This window comes from Geotrypetes seraphini, chromosome 4, assembly GCF_902459505.1.
Source record: "Geotrypetes seraphini chromosome 4, aGeoSer1.1, whole genome shotgun sequence".
NCBI classification, from domain to species: domain Eukaryota; kingdom Metazoa; phylum Chordata; class Amphibia; order Gymnophiona; family Dermophiidae; genus Geotrypetes; species Geotrypetes seraphini.
Window position 1 is genome coordinate 245,385,063 of NC_047087.1, and position 23,426 is coordinate 245,408,488.

The 23,426-nt window shown below is 45.2% G+C and overlaps 1 protein-coding gene across 1 annotated transcript in view; it reads right to left on the minus strand.

The window, feature by feature from the left end:
* CABCOCO1 (ciliary associated calcium binding coiled-coil 1) overlaps nt 1-23,426 on the minus strand; it is a 166,397-nt gene that overhangs the window by 125,421 nt on the left and 17,550 nt on the right. Inside the window, exon 2 of the mRNA XM_033942110.1 lies at nt 8,459-8,574. Coding sequence (XP_033798001.1) covers nt 8,459-8,574 — 116 coding nt within the window. The remainder of the gene's footprint in view (nt 1-8,458; nt 8,575-23,426) is intronic.

Here is a 23,426-nt window from a genome sequence, read left to right on the forward strand (position 1 = left end):
GGAGAGAAACGCAGTTGACCTGACCCTGGATAAGACTGCCATGGGAACTGCTCAGTCTGCTCTCAAGCCCCCGAGGCAGAACCTGGGGTGAGCCGTTCAAGCTCACTGCAGACAAACCTGGGATGAGATTGCACCCAAGAGAATTTTATTGTTTTTACTTCTTTTATTCTTTTATTCTGTATTTTATTCTGTATTTATTATTCTGTATATTTGATGATTTTACATTGTGTCTATTTCTCTGATTGTCCAGCACTTCTTATTGTAAACCGCTTCAAACTATTATGGCTTTGGCAATATATAAGAATAAAATCATTATTATTATTATTATTATGGACCCTGAGCTCTGAGACTATTGATGCCCCTGGGTGATCGGGATCCTCTGCAGTGATCAATACAGATGAAATTACAGCACTGATGAATTGGTCAATGACCCAACGATGGGATTACTTGCTCAGTGGTACAAAGCAAATCCAAAATTCAGTGATTCTTTTATAAACAGCCATGTTAGAAAATTTGAAATCCATGTGGGAACAAGCCAGCTAAGTTTCTATGGTCAGAGCAAGAGAGATTTAAGGAGAAGCTCGACACACTTATGGGCATACTTACCAGCAAATAAATAAAGAGTTGTACTGATAAAATAAAAGAGTTGTACTGATGTGGGATGCAATTCTGCTTGTGTCAGTGGAATATATGTACTTTGTAACTGCAGCAGAGAGAAGATTTCTGTGATTGAATTAGCCTTTATAAAAGGTCGAAGAGAGAAAGCTGGGAGTGTTGGACCTCATCAGATTGGGCCAGTCGACCTCCCTGAGACCAGAAGACAAGAGCTACAGAAGGAAAGGCAGGCAAAAGGGAAAGAGAAAAAAGAAAATGAAAGAATTAGGAGTGAAAAAAGAACAGCAGAAAAAAAAGAAATGATGGAGAGATCTGATCAAAACCTAAGGAGTAGCAACACTCCAGGGCAAGCAGTGGCTTCCCCCATGTCTCTCAATAACAGACAATAGACTTTTCCTCCAGGAAACTGTCCATACCCTTCTTAGCAAAACAATAGTTCTCGATAACCACACAAACTAAAAGAAAAATCAGTGGGTATAGTTACTAGCAGGAAGAGTGGGCAGTTCTCAAATAGCTTTTTACCTAGAATAATTTCAGAGAGGTAGTGTTGTAGTGAGGATAATAGTAAATAATACCCCTAGTGTGTTCCATTTTCTCTGATTGTTGGTACACTAAGTTATCTGTTGTCCCTACTGCTATTTAGTATTACTTTAGAGTTCTTGTTATCAATTAGATAGTGTGAATCAATAAAGGGACTATTTTATTAAATTAAATGTAAAGTGGCTGCATAAACAAATAGTTTTGCTGGATTTTTGTTTCCCATTCTATATTCTCTCTGAAGTCTTTAATGGATTTAGTACAAAAATTTTCACAGTATTTAGGCTATAAAGTCAACTGGGAAAAATTTCAAATTATGTTTATGAATACTAAGTATACAATGCATCATACAGAGGAATTCAGCTCTGTTAGGTCTCAAATACCTGGATATTATATTTAGTTAAGACCATACTTCAACATGATCCTCATCAGCATTATTCAGGTGGGGCAGGGTAGAGTCAATTAGGAGGCCAATAGCACCACAGTTGCAAAAACTTTGTGACTGCCCACACCGCGCATGCGTGACTGCCTTCCCGCCAGATACCAGCTCGAGCCCCTCAGTTCCATAAGCAAGCTAAGAAACCAACCAGGGCTGGTGAGTGGGATGTGAGAATATCTGCCTGCTGTTCCTGGATAACACTTGTTACGGTAAGTAACTGTGCTTTATCCTAGGACAAGCAGGCAGCATATTCTCACATATGGGACTCCCTAGCTTACTGTAATGGGATGGAGGGAGAGTTGGCCAGATAAGAAAATAAAAATTATAATACTGCTTGACCGAAGTAACCATCGCGTCTAGAAAAAATTCCAGAGAATAGAGAGAGATGAACGTGTGAACTGAGGACCAAGTAGCTGCTTTGCAGATATCAGCCATGTAACTGGAACGTAAGAAAGCAACTAAAGCTGCATAGCCCAGATCCCATGAGTTGTTATAAGATCTCTGAATTGTAGTCCATCCCAAGCATAGCAAAAAGAAATACACGAAGCAAGCCATGTGGAAATAGATCTTTTGGTGGAGGAGTGGCTCAACTTGTTCATATGAAAAGAAGTGAACAGTTCAAACGATGCTCTATAAAACTGAGACCTTTGTAAGTAATAAGCTAAAGTCCATTTAGAGTAGAAGGTATGAAGAACTAACCAGCAGAATGAGAAATAGATGTCAGAAAGAAAACTGGTAACACAATAAATTGATGGAAATGAAAATCCGAGACTACCTCTGGAAAAGCGCGGAGAAATACTTAATCTTGGACAAAAAAAGAAAAAGTTGTGCCTGACACCAAGGTGTGAAACTCACAGAAGTAAGTCAGAAGTGATGGAGATAAAAAGAATATTCCACTTCCTAAGAGAGGAAATTAAGAAGAGCATAGGCCATTGGTTGAAATGGAGACTGAAGCAGACTGGAGAGAACCCACAGTAAGATTCCAAACCAGTAGAGGAAGTTTGAGAAATGGTCTGTCGACAAGTGTTTTCATAAACTGTCAACTAGAAGATGAATAGTCAGAACCTGAACAGTAAAATAAAATGGAAAACACTGAAAACCATGAGGTGAAGTCTGACTAAAGGGATTTTAAGCCATGAGTTGGATAAGTGAAAAAATATTCCAACACTGAAGATATGAAGGATGATAAAGAATCTTGATGATAAATACCATGCTACGCTGAAAACCATATTTTATTGAAAACGCTGCCATGAAGAAGGGATTCTTGGAGACATCCAAAAAGATTGTGAAAAGAGCAGAACATCAGCATCAGATGAGGCCATCCCAAATAGAAGCATCAGATAAGACAACTGTAGAATGAAGATGTAAAAGAAACTTCGACACTGCATGAAAAAGATGGCAAGATCTAGAAGGATATTGGATCGTTAACATAGTGTCTGAAATAGGATAGTACTATCTGAGGAGTCTCAGAAAGAGTGAAAATGCGACACAAAACCAAGGAGGTGAGCGTCTACTCATGTTGCCAAATAAATCAGTTGAGGTTGTCGGCAAAAGTACTTATTGCTTGTTTAACCCTTTCAGGACCATAAGGATCGTAGGCCAATTTTTGTGGTTTTGACGACATTTTTATGGTAAAAAGGGCTTGCAGATGCCAAAAAATTGATTTTTTTTGTGAAATATCATTATTTTTTTTAAAAAAAATCACACTTCTGGCTTATGGACAGTGTGGCAAGTGAATCTTCTCGTCAATCTGGCAACGACGCTAATGAATGAATGTCGGAACCAGTTTGTTTACATAAAGGCAGTATCATATGGAATCCGTACATATCAAATTTAGAACTGTAGACTATCCCAATCAAAATTTATAGGATTTTAAAGTTATGGGACAAATATGTCCCTTGGTCCTGAAAGGGCTACCTAGAAATATGTTTCAAGCAATTGAATAGTTCCAAATCCTCTTGGCCTACTGACAGAAAAACTGATACTGTCATGCTTGATTATGTAGTAGAACCCAAGTTGATTGCTCAAGCATAGTAAGAGGAGTTGAGTAAATATGCTGTATTCCAACTCACTTAAGTCTCAACATATGGGTCTGCTCTTGGCAGAACAGGCTCGTGTGTTAATACTGTCCAGGTGAGGTTCACAAGTTTCAAGTTTCAAGTTTATTAAATTATTTGATTAAACGCTTTTCAGGATACAAAGCGTTTTACAAAGAAATAAAATTGGATTTCTTAAATCACAAATACATCGTAAATAAAAATAATTACTTAAAAATTAAAAAACGAACTGGGGTAACAAACACATGGAACAGTAGGAAAGGAGGGAAAAGAAAAAATACAATAAATACAATAAAAAAAAAAAAATGTGTTAATCAGATTAGGTTAGAACATAAGGATGATGTGAGAAAAAAATTTGCAAACTTGAAAATCTAAAAAAAAGGGGATATATAATCAGAGTTTAATACAAAACGATGAAATTAGGAATCAACCGAAAAATAAACTTTTAGTTAAAGGCTTCTTTAAAAAGAAAACACTTTAAACTATTTTTGAATTTATTCAAATCTTGTTCAAGTCTTAAATAAAGAGGGAGTGAGTTCCAAATAGTAGGGGCTGTAACCGAAAAAATCAGGTTACGGCGAGTACCGATGATTTTTAAAGAGGGAACATATAGGGACGCTTGTGAGGATGATCTGAGAATTCTTGACGGGCTGTAAGGAATCAGAAGCCTATCTATAAATGCAGGAGTATTATTTCTTATTGTCTTAAAGACTAATAGTGCTATTTTATAAGTAATTCTATATGAAATTGGTAGCCAGTGAGCATTTTGAAGCAGAGGTGTAACATGATCGAATTTTTTTGAACCTGAGATTACTTTTATTGCAGTGTTTTGTATGATTTGGAGGCGCCTTATATCCTTAAGATATGCCCCCTTTAACAAGGAATTGCAGTAGTCTAGTTTTGAAATCACTAGAGAATGAATTAAGGTATTGAGCGAAAATGAATCGAGAAGAATACTTGGAGGAATATGTGGTTGGAATTGGATGATCTTGAGGCATCTGAAGTAGCAGCCATTTGGAAAGATTGGCCAATGTCATCCCCCACTGAAGAGATTAATACAGCGATGAAAGTGGCTGAGAAAAAGGCTCAAAAACTGGAGACCATGTAGATGCCAGAGACTACTGGGCAGTTCAAAAATGAAGTCTTGTGAAGAAAATAATATGGACTGAATATGCCATGAGATCCAAGAGTCCCATCAGCTGAAATAGACAGCAGATGAAAGACTTGACTGGAAAGCTGAAACAGGAAGTAGGAAGGCCCTGAATATAATTATATTGAGCAGGGCTGTTATGAATTTCAGTGGTTGAGAGGCTTAAAACTGAGATGTCAAAAAGCTAACTACAAACTTAACTGTCTGAGAACATCCCTGAGAAGAGGCATCCTATAGTAGCCAATCGTCGAGATAGGAAAAAAAATGGTTTGGCATCAAAGTTGCTGCCATCAGAACGCAGCTCTTGATGAAGCCTCCCAGAGGAGGGGAGGCTGAAGGGCAGAACTGTGTATTAAAATTGTTGGTGTTTCATCTGCCAATGCAGTTGTAGGTCCCAAAGGTCAGGTGAACAAAGACCGAACATCTAGAACCTCTGATTCTAATAGATAGGTTGAGGAAGAGGCAGAGAGAAATCTACTATGCTTGTCAGAGGCAAATGAAAAAGGACTGGGCATATTAGAAGGAGCTGCTATGTAAATTTCCTGAGGCTGCTGCTATATTTCCTGGTTTTGCAGCAAGAGCCCAGTCTTGCCTGACTCCTTCCATGTTGAAATGTAACATGGCCTTTCAGTCCCAACAGGCTCACAATCTAACTATAGTATCTATGAAAAAAATAATTACTTAGATTTACCTTTATAAAGAGAAGAAAGAGGGAAATTATAATACAATAAATTCAATACTATAAAAGGCACAACAAAAGGGAAAACTTCAATATCAAAGAACCCCAAAGAAAAATTCTAAAAAGAAAAGAAAGAAAAAAAAATAGCAAAATTAAACAAGCCCAATAAAAATAAAGCAAAAAGAAAATTTAAAATAAAAATAAACCAGAAGTCAGTTATTCTCACTACCTTCAGTCAGCTTTAAATGTCATGTCCCAATTCGAACCAGGCCAGTCCGGTCCGGTACCACAAAAGCAACTCCTCCACTTCAATTTCCCTGCTCCTGAAAGGCTCCAACTGTCATCTGCAAATTTGATCACTTCACTTATTATTCCCATTATCACACCATCTAAAAACATGTTAAAACGTACTGGTCCCAGTACAGATCCCTAAGGTACCATTAACCATCCTCCACTGAGAAAATTGACTATTTAACCATACCCTCTGTTTTCAATTCACAACAGGAAATTGTCTCCTCTCTCATGGATTTTTAAATATCCTCAAGTGTATCTCATCAGGACCTTTGTCAGATGCTTTCTGAAAGTCCAGATATACTATGGTCCTTATTTTAAAGCAAACAGACGAACCAAAAGTCTGAAATGAGTGTCTGTGTATTAGGAAAGTCAAAATACCAATTTTGCAACTGCTAAACAGGGAACAACCAACTGAATTAGGCATCACAATATGGATATTCCCAGAATGGGTGTTCCTGAGATGTGTTGAAGGTGATGCCACAATCTGGATAACACAATTGTGTATAGTAGGTCGATAAACAGGGCCAAGCACGAGTGTGCATATTTAGACCCGATATTTAAAAAAAATGACCAAAGTTATTAAAATGCATGCAGACTGTGAAAACTACAGGAAGACCTCAGGAAATTAGGCAATTGGGCATCCAAATGGCAGATGAAATTTAATGTAAACAAATGCAAATTAAAGCTCTCTGGTGTTAGATTCTCCCTTAGAAGTTAGCACCAAGAAAAATATTTAGGTGTCATCGTGAAATACACACTGCCATCTTTTTGCCCAGTGTGTGGTGGCAGCCAAAAAAGCAATTAGAATGCTAGGAATTATTACGAAAGGGATAGAAAATAAGACAAAGAGCAATATAAAGCCTCTGTGTTTGAATTCAAGAAAGCCTGGGATAGGCTCGTGGGATCTCTTAGAGAGGAAGAGATCATTGTTACTGCGGATGGACTGACTGAATGGGCCATTTGGCCTTATCTGCCATCATCTTTCTATATATTGCTTCATGGTACAACCTCGCCTTGCATATTGGGGTGGAGCTTGGGTGGGGTACTCAGTTGGTATTTGTTAGGCTTAGGGGGCACTTGGCTTGAAAAGGTTGAGAAACACTGGTGTAGAATGGGTAAACGTGATCAGATGGTAGTTTTAGAAAGAAAGAACAAAGACTAGTATATAACAATATACTACTACTATTTATCCTTTCTATAGCGCTGAAAGGCTATAGATGGCCATAGACATAGATGGCCCCTGCTCAATAGTGCTTACAATCTAATTTGGACAGTCAGGACATATAGGGTTGGGGAGTTTCTTACTCAACAAATAGTTAAGTTCTGGAACTCATTACCAGAGGATATGTTAACAGCGGTTAGCTTTCTGGGTTTAAAAAAGATTTGAACAAGTTCCTGGAGGAAAGGTCCATAGTCTGCTACTGAGATTGAAATGGGGAAAGTCATTACTATTCCTGGGATCGGTAGCATGAAATCTGCTATTTGGGATTCTACTAACAAACACACGGATCATTATCCAAATTAACCAACCCACAAAAATATCATCAATCAAAAAAGAAAAAAGGGGGTATAAAGGATAATTAATACAAAAAATTATTTTAATTTTTATTTAGTACCTAACTTCCTATTTATAAAAACTATTATTACTAATAACCCACATATGAGAACTTATTCTGAGCACACACTTTTACCCCAGTGTGTGCTCAGAATAAGTTCTCATATGTGGGTTATTAGTAATAATAGTTTTTATAAATAGGAAGTTAGGTACTAAATAAAAATTAAAATAATTTTTTGTATTAATTATCCTTTATACCCCCTTTTTTCTTTTTTGATTGATACTATTTGGGATTCTGCCAGGTACTTGTGACCTGGATTGGTTACTGCTGAAAGGAAGATACTGGGCTAGAAGGACCATTAATCTGCCCACTGCATGCAAATCTCTCTCATGAATATTCATTATGGATATTGTGAAAGTCTGACTTAGGTTTGGAAACCACTGGCATATACAGTTATTTAAATTAACAAATTGGCTTATTTTAGAATTTTGCTTTACTAGCTACTTCTTGTATGTAATACAGTCAAACCTTGGATAGCGAATAAAGTGGTTTACGAGTGATTTGCAAGACGAGCAAAACATTTTCTTAAATTTTAACTTAATAAATGAGCGTTGTCTTGCAGTACGAGCACATATACTTGCATCACATCAAATACTCTCAATATATGCGCATTGCATCACTGATCGCGGATGAACGTAATATATGCACCCGCAGTTCAAGAGTGCACAACATACGCACATCTCACGCTGAATGCGGTTGAACATAATAAAAACATCACGCCCAGTTCACCTGCGGTGTAGTGACTATTCGAAACGAGTGAGATCTTACAGTGCAAGTATGTACAGTACTGTATTTTCTATTAAAGTTTTTGGGATGTGGAACGAATCGTCCAAGTTTCCATTATTTCCTATGGGGAAATTCGCTTTAATATACGAATGCTTTGGATTATAAGCATCCTTCTGGAACAAATTATGCTCGCAAACCAAGGTACCACTGTACTGACAAAAAGGTCAAAGCTGTGAAAAAAAAAATTCTACAAACAACAAAAGTTCAAAATTTTAGGTTCCTGATTCAGAAGGGAATATTGCCCTTTTCTTAGTATGTTTTGGCAGATATTTTAAAGATACTTACTTCTGAACTCCATCCACATCCAAATCAGACAGAAGACTAATTTGAAGAAGAGATAAGAACGGTGGAGCTGGAGGTCTTTCATCGACAGAATAAAGAGATTGATCATCTTGTTGCTCCTGTAAATTACACACAATTATGTTAGCAGGAATTTTTTTTAATTAAACTTTTTTTTGTACTCAGTACCTGGATAAGATTTTGCCCCAACTCCTTCTGCCCTTCCAACAACCCCCCCCCAAAAAAAAAATAAAAATAAAAGTCTATAACTGCATTTTGGACATATATGGAAATAGACCTGTTTGATGCAGCTATATCCTTGAGAATGAGTAAAACAAAAAAAACGTATTGACAAACCATCCATCCCATTGTATACAAAAAAATTACACTTTTTCATATTATTATTTCGGATTTTGCTCACACCGTATAAAATTTACAATACAAGGATACACAAAACCAACTAAATAAGTTTTCCAAAAAGCAGAGTTACTTACCGTAACAGGTGTTATCCAGGACAAGCAGGCAGCTATTCTCACATATAGGTGATGTCATCGACGGAGTCCAGATGCGGAAGCTCGCAAGCAGACTTGCTTGTAGAAACTAGAAGTTTCGAGTCGACCACATCGCGCATGCGCGAGTGCCTTCCCGCCCAGCGTAGGGCGCGTCTCCTCAGTTCAGATGGCTAGCAGAGAAGCCAACCAGGGGAGGTGGGTGGGTTGTAAGAATAGCTGCCTACTGTCCCTGGATAACACCTGTTACGGTAAGTAACTGTGCTTTATCCCAGGACAAGCAGGCAGCCTATTCTCACATATGGGTGACCTCCAAGCTAACCAGAATGGGATGGTGGGAGTGTTGGCAATTTAGAATAAATTTTGTAATACTGTCTGGCCAAACTGGCCATCCCGTCTGGAGAAAACATCCAGACAATAGTGAGAAGTGAAAGTATGAACCGAGGACCAAGTAGCAGCCTTGCAAATTTCCTCAATAGGTGTAGATCTGAGGAAAGCTACTGAAGCTGCCATTGCTCTGACTTTATGGGCTGTGACTCTACTGTGTAGGGGTAATCCAGCCTGGGCATAGCAGAATGAGATACAAGCAGCCATCCAGTTGGAGATGGTACGCTTAGAGATGGGATGTCCCAACTTGTTTGGATCGAAGGAGAAAAAAGTTGAGGAGCAGTTCTGTGTGATTTGGTGCATTCCAAATAAAAGGCCAAAGCACGTTTACAGTCCAGAGTATGAAGAGCTGATTCTCCAGGATGAGGATGAGGCTTTGGAAAAAACACTGGAAGAACAATGGATTGGTTGAGATGAAATTCCGAGACCACTTTAGGGAGGAATTTAGGATGAGTATGGAGGACCACCTTGTCATGATGGAAAACAGTGAAAGGTGGATCAGCAACTAAAGCTTGCAGCTCACTGACTCTTCGAGCAGAGGTGAGGGCAACAAGAAACACCACTTTCCTAGTGAGATACTTCAGATGAGCTGTATCTATTGGTTCAAATGGAGGCTTCATCAAGTGAGCAAGAACAATATTGAGGTCCCAAACCACCGGAGGCGGTTTGAGAGGAGGTTTGACATTGAAAAGTCCTTTCATGAATCTGGAAACCACCAGATGAGCAGAGAGGGGTTTCCCTTCAATAGGCTGATGGAAAGCAGCAATTGCACTGAGATGGACTCAGATCGATGTACACTTGAGACCAGAAGTGGATAAGTGCAAAAGATAATCCAAAACAGAAGATAAGGAGGAATGTTGAGGCTCCTTATCATGAGAAACACACCACGTAGAAAATCTAGTCCATTTTTGGTGATAGCATTGTCTAGGCTTCCTAGAAGCCTCTAAAAAGCACAGTTACTTACCGTAACAGGTGTTATCCAGGGACAGCAGGCATATATTCTCACATGTGGGTGACGTCATCTACGGAGCCCCAGCGCGGACAGCTTTTCAAGCAAACTTGATTGAAGTTTCAAGTTTGCTACACTGCACCACGCATGTGCATGCCTTCTTGCCCACTAGAGGGCGCATCCCCACCTCGTGGTCCTCAGTTCCATAACCAGCAAAGAAGCCATCCCCGGGGAGGAGGGCGGGTTGTGAGAATATATGCCTGCTGTCCCTGGATAACACCTGTTACGGTAAGTAACTGTGCTTTATCCCAGGACAAGCAGGCATGATATTCTCACATGTGGGTGACCTCCAAGCCAACCAAAAAAGGGCAGGTGGGAGGATGGCAATTTAGGAAAACAGGTTACGTAACACCGACTGGCCAAACCGGCCGTCGCTTCTGGACAAAGTGTCCAGACAGTAGTGGGAGGTGAACGTATGAACCGAAGACCAAGTGGCAGCTTTACATATGTCCTCCACAGGAGTAGACCGGAGGAAAGCAACAGAAGCTGCCATAGCCCGGACCTTATGCCCCGTGACTCGACCATGGAGCGTGAGACCAGCCTGAGCGTAGCAAAAAGAAATACAAGCAGCCAACCAGTTGGACAAGGTGCGCTTGGAAACAGGATGTCCCAACCGATTAGGATCAAAGGACAAAAACAATTGAGGAACCTTCCGATGAGACTTGGTACGTTGGAGATAAAAGGCCAACGTCCTCTTACAGTCAAGCGTGTGAAGCGCCGCCTCACCAGGATGAGAGTGGGGCTTCGGGAAGAACACCGGAAGAACAATGGACTGATTGAGGTGGAAATCAGACACAACCTTAGGCAAAAATTTAGGATGGGTGCGAAGAACCACCTTGTCATGATGAAACACAGTAAAAGGTGGATCCGCAACCAAAGCCTGCAGCTCACTAATCCGACGAGCGGACGTGAGCGCAAGCAAAAAGACCACCTTCCAAGTGAGAAACTTAAGATGAGATTTGTCGATAGGCTCAAAAGGAGGCTTCATCAGTTGAGCTAAGACCACATTAAGATCCCAAACTACAGGAGGAGGTTTCAGAGGAGGGTGAACATTCACGAGACCCCTCATGAAACGAGTTACCAGAGGATGAAGAGAAAGAGACCGACCCTCGAGATGCCGATGGAACGCCGCAATGGCACTGAGATGCACCCGAATGGAAGTCGTCTTCAGCCCAGGCTTAGACAGATGCAACAAATATTCCAGCACCGAAGACACTGGAACTGAACTCGGGTCCAGATGGTTCGAGGAGCACCAGGATGAAAATCTGGTCCACTTCTGGGAATAACAAAGCCTAGTCGAGACCTTGCGCGAGGCTTCCAAAATCTCCCTCACCGACTGAGAAACAGGAACCGAAGTCAAGGGGAAAGGAACCAAGCGGTCAGATGTAAAGACTGAAGATTGGGATGTAACAGCGAACCCCGACTCTGAGACAGCAGAGAGGGAAAAACAGGCAGAAGCAGAGGTTCCCTGACACTGAGTTGAAGAAGCAGGGAGAACCAGTGCTGTCTGGGCCAACGAGGCGCAATGAGAATCATAGTGGCTCTGGTCGATTTGAGATGTACCAATGTTCTCAAGATCAGAGGAAAAGGAGGGAACGCATAAAGGAACCTCCCCCCCAGTCGAGAAGGAAGGCATCGGCCTCGAGACGGTCCCGGGAGTACATCCGAGAACAATAGAGGGGCAGTTTGTGAGTCTCCGGGGAGGCAAACAGATCCACCTGAGGAGTCCCCCAGCGGTCGAAGACCTCGCGTAGAACCCGGGAGTTCAGCGACCACTCGTGCAGCTGGAGAAGACGACTGAGTTTGTCTGCCAGACAGTTCCTCTCTCCCTGAATGTAAACCGCACGTAGGAAGATGTTCTGGGAGACCGCCCATTCCCAAAGGCGCAAGGCTTCCCGGCACAGGGACCAAGAGCCCGTTCCGCCCCGTTTGTTCACATAATACATTGCCACCTGGTTGTCCGTCCGTCCGTCCGGACGAGGACTACCTGATTGTGTAGCAAGTGGCAGAACGCTCGAGCCGCCAGAAAAATGTCCCGAAGCTCCAACACATTGATGTGACAAAGACGGTCCTCTGCCGACCATAGACCCTGAGTCCGCAGACCGTCGATATGAGCCCCCCACACGTACTCCGAGGAGTCCGTGGTCAGGACCTTGCGATGCGGAGGAACGAGAAAGAGCAAACCCCCGGAAAGATTGGAAGAGTTGGTCCACCAACGGAGCGAGCGTCTCAAAGAAGGAGTCACCGTTATCGGACAAGAGACTGGGTCGCGATCCTGACGCCACTGCGAGGCCAAGGTCCACTGAGGAAGCCTCAGATGCAAGCGGGCGAACGGAGTAACGTGGACCGCCGATGCCATGTGGCCCAGAAGAACCATCATGCGCTGAGCCGATACTACAGGCATCAGCGAAACCTGGCGACTCAATCGAAGCAGGGCCTCCAACCGAGGGGGGGGGGGGAGGAACGAACAGAGGCGAACCGTGTCCAGCACGGCTCCGATAAACTGAAGGGATTGAGTCGGGCACAATTGAGACTTGGGAAAGTTCACTTCGAACCCCAGACGATGAAGGAAGATGATAGTCTGTTGGGTCGCTGAGATAACCCCCTCCCTGGTCAATGCCTTGATCAGCCAATCGTCCAGGTAGGGAAAGACCTGCAGCCCCCGAGATCTCAGGGCTGCAGCGACTACCACCATACACTTCGTGAAGACTCGAGGGGACAAAGCCAGTCCGAAGGGGAGGACCCGATATTGAACGTGCAACTCCCCCACCTAAAACCGTAGGAACTTGCGGAAGGTGGGATGCACCGAAACATGAGTATATGCTTCCTTCAAGTCCAGGGAGCACATGCAGTCCCCTTCCTCCAAAAGAGGGTATAAAACCGGAAGCGACAACATACGGAACTTCTCCCGGACCAGGAACTTGTTGAGCTTCCGGAGGTCCAAAATGGGGCGTAAGTCCCCGGTCTTCTTTGGGACCAAAAAGTAGCGGGAGTAAAACCCCCGCCCCCGCTGTTCGGGGGGAACCCGCTCCACCGCCCGAAGGCTCAACAAGGCCCTGGCTTCCGCGAGGAGTAGAGGAAGCTGGGCTCGATTGCACGGAGAAGCCCCCGGCGGATGTTCCGGCGGCGTGACTAAGAAATTTAGCGAGTAGCCCCCGGAGATGATCCGAAGCACCCAAGCATCTGAGGTGATCCCGGTCCAGGCCGCATGAAAGGCCCGCAGCCGACCCCCGATGGGAAGGGGGTCCGGTGAGAGTGCGGAGGGGGCCCGCCCCCATCCGCACATCACGTCAAAAAGACGGCGCCGGCTTGGAGACCCCCTGCGCCTGAGGTTTTGGTTGGCCCGTTCTACCCTGTCGCGGGGGGGCGCCGGGGCGGAGGCCTCGAGAAAGCCGGCGTGGACTTTTGCGGGTATCGCCGCGGGGGAGGTCTGAATGGCTTCTGCGGCGGGACCCGAGGTTTAGGACGGACCAAGGAGGCGATGGAGCGCTCATGTTCCGACAGTCGTTTGGTCGCCGCCTCCAGGGACTCGTCGAATAATTCCGATCCAACACACGGTAGATTGGCCAGACGCTCCTGCAAGTTCGGGTCCATATCAACCGTACGGAGCCATGCCAGCCGGCGCATCGCCACTGCAAAGGCGGAGACCCTCGAGGCCAGTTCAAATGCGTCGTAAACAGCGTGGAACAGGTACAGACGCAATTGAGACAAATTGGCCATGAAAGTAGCAAACCCCTCCTTATGGGAATCTGGCATGACCCCATGATAACGGGGCAAGTCTTTCACCATGCGTCGAAGATAGGAGGAAAATATAAAGACATAATTGAGGACCCTGGTAGCCATCAATTAATTGGAATAGAGGCGGCGACCAAACTTGTCCAGGGTCCGCCCTTCCCGTCCGGGAGGAGCTGCCGCCGAAACCCTCGAGGGCTGCGATTTCTTCAGCGCCGACTCGACAAGTAACTACTGGTGAGACAGTTGTGTCTTCTCGAAGCCCTTACATGGGATGGTCCGGTACTTGGACTCCATCTTAGACGGCACCGCTGTGACTGTAAGAGGGGATTCCAAATTTCTCAGGAAGGTCTGGTGGAGGACTTTATTGAGAGGCAGCCGAGGAGTTTCTCTCTGGGGAGTGGGCAAGTCTTGCTCCTCCAAAATCTCTTTCGTATATTGAGAACCCGTGAGTAAGTCCAGGTCCAAAGCACGTGCCATATCCTGCACGAATCTGGAAAATGAGGAGGGCCTGGAAGGCGGGGAAGGAGTTCGAGAAGCCCATGCTGCCAAAAAGGAGGGGGAAACCTCACGGGAATACTGAGGCTCCCTACTAGACCTCGACCCCCAGGAGGCCACATCCAGGGACCTTGAAGGGGTCGGGGATCGCCTATGCCCCGAGGAGCCCTTGGGAGAAGTCCCCGGGGTACAAGGCACCGAGGCACGCCCCCTCCGTCTCGGCGAGGAGCCCCTCGAACCCCTGCCCTCGAAGGAACGGAAAAGCCTCGGGTTGTCGAGGCGGAGCTCCGAGACCCGCAACGTCTCACCCCCGGTCGGCGAGGAACGACCGCGTCTCCGAGGAGAACCCCGAGAACGCTTGGGCTTCCTCGGCCGACGAGCCCCGGGAGGACCTCGAGGAAGAGGAAGAAGAAGAGATCCTCCTAACCCGACGCACCTTGTCCCGAGGCCGCACGCTCCGCTCAGGTTGGTCAACCGAGGCCGAGGGCAAGGTCGGGGTCGAGACCGGGAGAACCCCGGGGGTCGAAGCCGAGGGGACCAAGGCCGAGGCCGCCGACGCCGGAGCAGTCGAGGACGAGGCCAGAGCAGTCGAGGCCGAAGCCGGCTGCAGGTGTGCGAGGGCCCCGGACAGCTCCGAGGCAATCAGCGCTCGGAGCAGGTCCTGGAAGACCGGAACCCCCATCATGGCGGGTAGGTCCGGGGCCGTCAGGTGCTCCCTGGAGGGCAACCTCGGTCTCGAGTATTCCCTCGGGGTACCCGACTTCGACACTCGGGGCGGGGCCGAGGACGACCCACCCGCCGTCGAGGAGCCCGAGGATGGCTTCTTCGCAGACCCTGGAGTCGAGGAAGGAAGCGAGGACTTACCCTGGGCAGGCTTCGTCGAGGTAGCAGGCTTGGATGAAGCCGAAGGTCGCGGCGAGGTCGAGGTACCCGAGGCCGAGGTCAAGGCCGGGGCCGAAGCCGAGGCCGATGTCGAGGCCTTTGCCACCGCGGGGTCCACTGCAAAGAGCTCCGCCATTCGGGCACGGCGTCTGCGGAGCGCTCGAGACTGAAAAGTCGAGCACCTATCACAGGACTCTGTAGGATGCTCAGGACCCAGGCAGAGCAAGCACCACCGGTGTGGATCGGTGATAGAGAGCAACCGATCACACCGGGTGCACTTTTTAAAGCCCGTCAAGGGACGGGACATGAACTCAAAAAATGGCCGGGAACGAACGATGTCCCGCGGCCGCGGCTACCGGGAGTCCCCGGAGCCGAACAAAAACCTTTATCTTTTTTTTTTTTTTTTTTTTTTACATTAACTAATACACGAACGAAGAAAAACAACAAATGAACCACAGCGACCGAGCGAAAACACCCAGCCGCGGTGTCAGAAGGCAAAAGCTAAAGAGCACAATTTCCACAGGGCTTCTGGCTCCGCGGAAAAAACTGAACTGAGGACCATGAGGTGGGGATGCGCCCTCTAGTGGGCAAGAAGGCATGCACATGCGTGGTGCAGTGTAGCAAACTTGAAACTTCAATCAAGTTTGCTTGAAAAGCTGTCCGCGCTGGGGCTCCGTAGATGACGTCACCCACATGTGAGAATATCATGCCTGCTTGTCCTGGGATAATGTCTCTTACAGATTGAGAAAACTGAAGAGGAGTTATATTGAGAGGTACCAAGCTGTCAGATATAGAGACTGCAGGTTGGGATGAAGCAGAATCTCTGACTCTGTGTAAGCAGAGAAGGAAAAACTGGTAGAAGGTATGGCTCCCTGCTGCTAAGTTGAAGTAGAAGGGAGTACCAAGGTTGTCTCGGCCACCGAGGATCAATCAGAATCATGGTGGCACGATCGTTCTTCAACTTGACAAGAATCTTGAGAATGAGAGGAAATGGAGGGAATGCATAAAGGAAGAGATTCGTCCATTCCAGAAGGAAAGCATCTGCCTCGAGACGATGAGGAGTGTAAATCCTGGAGCAGAACTGAGGCAGTTTGTAGTTGGGGGGGCTGCAAAGAGATCTATCTGAGGTATTCCCCACTGTGAAAAAATGTGATGAAGAGGCGAGGAATGGAGTATCCATTCGTGAGGTTGCAGAAGACGACTCAAGTTGTCCGCCAAACAATTTTTCGCCCCTTGGACGTAGATAGCTTCGAGGAAGGTGTTGTGGCGGATTGCCCAGTCCCAAACCTTCAGCGCTTCTTTGACAAAGGGAGCCAGATCCCGTCCCTCCCTGTTTGTTGACATAGTACATGGCAACTTTGGTTGTCCGTCCAAATGAGGATTACCTGGTTGTAAAGATGTTGAAAAGCGTTGAGAGCCTTGAAAATTGCTCTGAGTTCCAACAGATTTATGTGACATTGACGATCTGTACTGGTCCAGTGGCCTTGAGTATGGAGACCATCGAGATGAGCGCTCCAAGCATAGGTCGAAGAATCTGTCGTGAGGACCTTCTGATGGGGGGCGTTTGAAAAAGTAAGCCTCTGGAGAGATTGGAAGAGAGCATCCACCAACGGAGAGACTGCTTCAATAAAGGAGTGACTGTGATGTGTCGAGAAAGGGGGGGGGGGGGGTCGCAAACCTGCGTCCATTGAGAAGCCAGGGTCCACTGAGGAATTCTGAGGTGAAGTCTGGCAAAAGGAGTCACGTGTACTGTGGAGTCATGTGACCTAGAAGTACCATCATGTGTCTCGCAGAGACGGAAGAGCGGGAAGACAGAGTTGAAGTAGAGCTTCCAGACGTTGTTGTGGAAGGAATGCTCTGAGTTGTATAGTGTCCAGAACAGCTCCGAAGAATTGTAGATTCTGAGAGGGTTGAAGTTGGGATTTGGGAAAGTTGATTTTGAATCCCAAACTTTGTAGGAACCACGTAGTCCATTGGGTCGCTACAATAACCCCCTGAAATGTTGAATCTTTGATGAGCCAGTCATCTAGGTAGGGAAATACCTGAAGACCATGGTTCCTTAGAGCTGCTGCTACCACTACCAGGCATTTGGTGAAAACTCTGGGGGAGGAAGCGAGGCCAAAGGGCAGCACTCTGTACTGATAATGCAGATTCCCCACCCGAAATCTGAGGTACTGACAGGAGGCCGGATGAATGGGAATATGAGTGTAGGCCTCCTTGAGATCCAGAGAGCATAACCAGTCATTCTGATCTAGAAGGGGATAAAGGGATGCCAGGGACAACATTCAAAATTTTTCTTTGACTAAAAATTATTTGAGAGCCCCGAGATCCAGAATGGACCGCAGATCGCCCGTCTTCTTCAGAACAAGGAAGTAACGGGAGTAAAAACCCCTGTTCTGCTGTTCCAAAGGAACTAGTTCGATGGCATGGAGACAAAGCAGAGCTTGAGCTTCCTGAAGAAGAAGGACAGTCTGGGATGGACTGGAAGGATACTCTCTTGGAGGAAGTTCTGGAGGAACCTGAGTGAAATGAAGAGAGTATCCTTCCCTGATGATGGACAGCACCCAGAGGTCAGATGTAATTGTCGTCCATCTGTGGTAAAAATGATGGAGACGACCTCCTATAGGGGGAAGAGAAGTCAGAGACAGAACGGTGGAGGTTATGCTCTGTTTTAAACAGTCAAAAAGGCTGGGTAGCCTTAGGTGCAGCAGAAGGTTGAGATTTTTGTTGCTTCCGAGGCTGCTGTTTCTTAGGAGGAGGGCGAGTGTAAGGAGCCGTCCTCGGAGAAAAACGCCTCTGGTAAATAGGAGAAGGGCATGTAGGTTTGCAGGAGTTGACTTTGGCTTAGGTCTGACAATAGAAGCAAAGGATTTTTCATGCTCAGACAATTTCTTGGTGGCTGCCTCGATAGATTCATCAAAGAGGTCAATCGAAGCTCCAGAGGCTTGATGGAGGAACCTCGATGCACTCCCAAAGACTCTACTCCTTGTATGGAGTGTGAGGATTCCTGTCGAGGCACTGGCAAAGAATCTGCTCCCTGCATAGAGTGTGTAGACTCAGACTGAGGCATAGGAAGAGGCTCGACCTCGCGGAAGTCTGCAGGATGCCCAGGCTGGATTAGAGTAGCTAGCTTCGGTCCCATTTTGGTGGGGAACTGAACAAATTGCTACTCTAACATAGTCTGGAAAGAAGCCGGCAAGGATGGATCCGCACCTGAAACTGACCACCTGCCTTGGCTGGATGTTCCACCGAGGCAGTGGAAATGTGCTTCAACTTGGAAGTCTTAGGCACCTTAAGCACTACCGGTGGAACTGTCTGCTGAGCTATCTGACCTGAGGAAACAGGGGAAGATATAGCAGACGTTGTCAAGGAAAGAGCCACTGCAAACGAAGAAGGTCTGATGAGGCTCGAAGTTGAAGCAGTGAAGGCAGGAGGCCCTCGGTTGAAGGCGAGACCGAGGTCGGCTTCGGAGTCGAAGAAGTGGACAAATCCATCTGGAAGAATTTTTCCATTGAAAGTAAACGACATTTAAGGGCTCGAGGTTGAAGAGTAGCACAGCGTTCGCATGACTTCAGATGATGTTGTGGCCCAAGGCACTTGAGGCACCTGGTGTGAGGGTCCGTGAGAAAAATCGCATGTTGACACTGGCTACACTTCTTGAAGCCTGTCACTGGCCGGGACATAGAAGGAAAAACAGCTGCTGCAAGGTCGAAGCCCCTGGGCTGCGGCCAAACGGCCTGCCCCAGCAGCCGAACGGAAGAAATAATTTTTTTTTTTTAAACTAGAAATAAAATAAAGAAAGTACGAATAGCGATTCGTGAAGAAAAAAACACAAACCGAGGTGTAGAGTAGGCACGAAGTGAAAAGTTAAATGCAGAGAGTCAAAGACGGACTTCTCAGCTCCGCGGAAAACTGAGAACTGAGGAGACACACCCTACGCTGGGCGGGAAGGCACTCGCGCATGTGCGGTTGACTCAAAACTTCTAGTTTCTACATGCAAGTCTGCTTGCAAGCTTCCGCATCCGGGCTCCGTCGATGATGTCACCCATATGTGAGAATAGGCTGCCTACTTGTCCTGGGATAATATACTTTACCAATTACAGTGTTACTTTAGCAGAATATAATTTGAACAAACATGCATTGCTTTCTTAGGAGCCCTTTTACTGAAGGCTATTAAGTCCTAATGCTCTGATAATACGCAAGTAAACAAATACCACAAAATGTGTTAAAACCATTTTATAGCGCCCCTATTTTTAGAGGGGATGTGTAATGGGCAGGGAACGAGTGTGGAAGCATTATTTTGCTATCACATTGTGATTAGTGTGTGCTAAGGCCCAAATTCTATAAACAGCGCCGCTAGTTAGGCATCGGGTTTAATTAGTTTATTTGCCTTTAAATTGACACAATAATTGATCACATATACAAGCAATTAAAATGTCATATAAAAAAAAAAAAAAAAAAAAGACACCACCTCTGCAATCAGCACCGGAACAACTATAGAAGCACCTAAGGGTATAATAGGCATTGTTAATGCCGGAAGTACCCTTAGGCATCTATAGGCACCTCTGTAGTCATGATTCTAGTCAAAGACAGGTGCTAGAAATAGAAATGTAGGCCTTGAAAATCCTGGCCTACATTTCCGGCGCCTAACTGTAACATAGCCACGATTCTATAAATTGTGTCGTTGCATGATTGACAAACAGACGGTGCCATTTTTGTGGGCAGCTGCTGATCACGGCACTGTTTATAGAATCTGGATTTTATTAGATAATGTAGGAGGCAATAAGTGCTCCCATGTTAACTTTTCCTATGCTAAATGTGATTTATATTCCGATTTATTCCTTGAAGTTTCAGAGCAGATTATATAAACAGTTAAGCAGGCATAATTTTAGATCATTTTTGATTTAGGGGTTGTTGAGATAGTAAGAAGATCAGTTTTTAAATAGATATATTTATACATTTTTCCAAAATTTAGTTTATGTAGGTGAGGTTCCAATTACAACTGGTAAATCATTCCAGACTTTAGCTCCTAAGTAACTCAATGATCGTTGGTCGTGCTTTCTGAATTTCACATTACTTAGCGTAGGAAATGATAATATATATTTCCAGTTTGTTCTTCATTATTGCGATATCTTGAAGATACTTAAAAGGCTGCCGATTCCTATCTAGAGATCTGACAAATTTTTTCATTAGACCCAATTTGATGTGCAGTGATGGCATCAGCACCTTCCATGGGTTCACCACTGGATCCCATTTGATGTTGTTTCTCCCCACAGAGAACTCGGTCTGCTGTGGCTAGTTCCGCCTTTGGTAGTGCACCTTTGTGTCCTTGCTGTCCCATAGGCAGAGATAGCATGGAAACTTGGTAAAGTCACCTTGGAGACCATTAGAAATACCACTATTTTGAAGTCTCCAATGATCTCCCAGTCGTTCTCATCATACTTCAAGGTGCCTAGAAAGGTCCTGATACTGTTGAAAACCTCTTTGAGGTGAACTGAGTGAGCCTGTGGAAGAGATGGGTACTTGTTTCCATTATGGCGCAGCATGGCTTTGATGCTCCTGGATGAGCTGTCAATGAAGAGATGCCACTCTTTCAAGTTACAGGCAATTCCAATTGCCTCAAACAGACTGCTTACATTGAACATAAGAATTGTCGCTGCTGGGTCAGACCAGTGGTTCACTGTGCCCAGCAGTCCGCTCCCGCGGAAGCCCTTAGATCAAAGACCAGTGCCCTAACTGAGTCTAGCCTCACCTGCTTATGTTCTGGTTTAGCAGGAACTTGTCTAACTTTATCTTGAATCCCTGGAGAGTGTGTTCCCCTATAACAGCCTCCGGAAGAGTGTTCCAGTTTTCCACCACTCTCTGGGTGAAGAAGAACTTCCTTATGTTTGTACGGAATCTATCCCCTTTTAACTTTAGAGAATGCTCTCTCGTTCTCCTTATCTTGGAGAGGGTGAACAACCTGACTTTATCTACTATGTCTATTCCCTTCATTATCTTGAATGTTTCGATCATGTCCCTTCTCAGTCTCCTCTTTTCAAGGAAGAAGATTCCCAATTTATCTAATCTCTCACTGTACGACAACTCCTCCAGCCCCTTAACCATTTTGGTCCCTCTTCTCTGGACCCTTTCGAGTAGTACTGTGTCCTTCTTCATGTACGGTGACCAGTGCTAGACGCAGTATTCCAGCTGGGGGCGTACCATGGCCCGGTACAATGGCATGATAACCTCTTCCGATCTGTTTGTGATCCCCTTAATTATTCCAAGCATTCTGTTCACCCTTTTTGCCGCTGCCGCGCATTGCACGGACGGCTTCATCGACTTGTCGACCAGAACTCCCAAGTCTCTTTCCTGGTGGTCTCTTCGAGTAATGCACCAGACATTCTGTATTTGTGTACAAGATTTTTGTTACCGACATGCATCACCTTACATTTATCCACGTTAAACTTCATTTGCCATGTCGCGGCCCATTTCTCGAGCGTGTTTATGTCCTGTTGCAGGTCATCACAAGCCTCCTGTGTCTTCACTACTCTGAATAACTTTGTATCGTCTGCAAATTTAATCACCTCACTCGTCGTTCCAATTTCCAGGTTGTTTATAAATATGCTGAAGAGCACAAGCCCAAGTACCGAACTCTGCGACACTCCACTGGTGACACTTTTCTAGTCCGAATATTGTCCATTTACCCCCACTCTCTGTTTTCTATCCGCCAACCAGTTTTTTATCCACATGAGTATTTCACCCTCATTCCCTTGGCTCACAATTTTTCAAAGTAGTCATTCATGCAGGACCTTGTCAAATGCCTTCTGAAAATCCAGATATACAATGTCGACCAGGTCACCTTTGTCTAGCTGCCTGTTAACTCCCTTGAAGAAGTGCAGCAAGTTCGTCAAGCAAGATCTTCCTTTGCTGAAGCCGTGCTGGCTGGTCCTCATCAGATTGTGTCCGTCAAGGTGATCAATGATGTGGTCCTTTATCAGCGCGTCTACCATCTTTCCAGGTCAGACTCACCAGCCTGTAGTTTCTCGGATCTCCCCTCAAACTCTTCTTGAAGATCGGGATAATATTTGCCACTTTCCAGTCTTGCGGAATCCTTCCCAATTTGATCAACAGATTGGTTATTAGTTGAAGCAGTTCAGCTATAATCCCTTTCAGTTCCTTGATTACCCTCAGATGAATGCCATCCGGTCCAGGGGATTTATCATTTTTAAGCCTATAAATCTGCCTGCATACCTCTTCTAGACTGACCGTCAACCCAGTTAGTTTCCTGTCTTCGTTTCCTAGGTATAGTCTGTCAGCTTCTGATATGTTGCGTATATCCTCTTCTATAAACACAGATGCAAAAAAATGTGTTGTTTGTCGGCGATGGCTTTGATCTCTTTCAGCACTCCCTTTATTCCATGGTCATCCAACGGCCCCACCACTTCCTTCGTGGGCCGTTTCCCCTTAATGTATCAAAAGAACGGCTTGAAGTTTTTCACCTCCTTAGCAATTTTAGTCCCTTTTGGCCCCTCTTACCGCCTTATGACACTTGCTTTGATATTGCTTGTGCTTTTTTCAGTTTTCATCTGTTAATGGTGGTTCATCCGACAACATTATTAATGACATTTATTTATGTAGTTTGGGGGAGGGGGGAATAGGTGAGTTGTTATTGATGTAGACATTGATTGCCTGTTGGGAGATTTCAACCTGCCTGATGCGGACTGGAATGTTCCGTCTGCGGAATCGGAAAGAAGGAGGGAGATTGTGGATGCCTTTCAAGAGGCTCTGCTCAGACAAATGGTGACGGAACCCACAAGGGAAAAAGCGATATTGGATCTGGTCCTCACAAATGGAGAGAGTATCTCTAATGTTCGAGTGGGTGCTCACCTGGGAAGTAGCGATCATCAAACGGTTTGGTTTGGTTTGATATAACGGCTAAAGTGGAGAGCGGCCGCACGATACTTAAAGTCCTAGA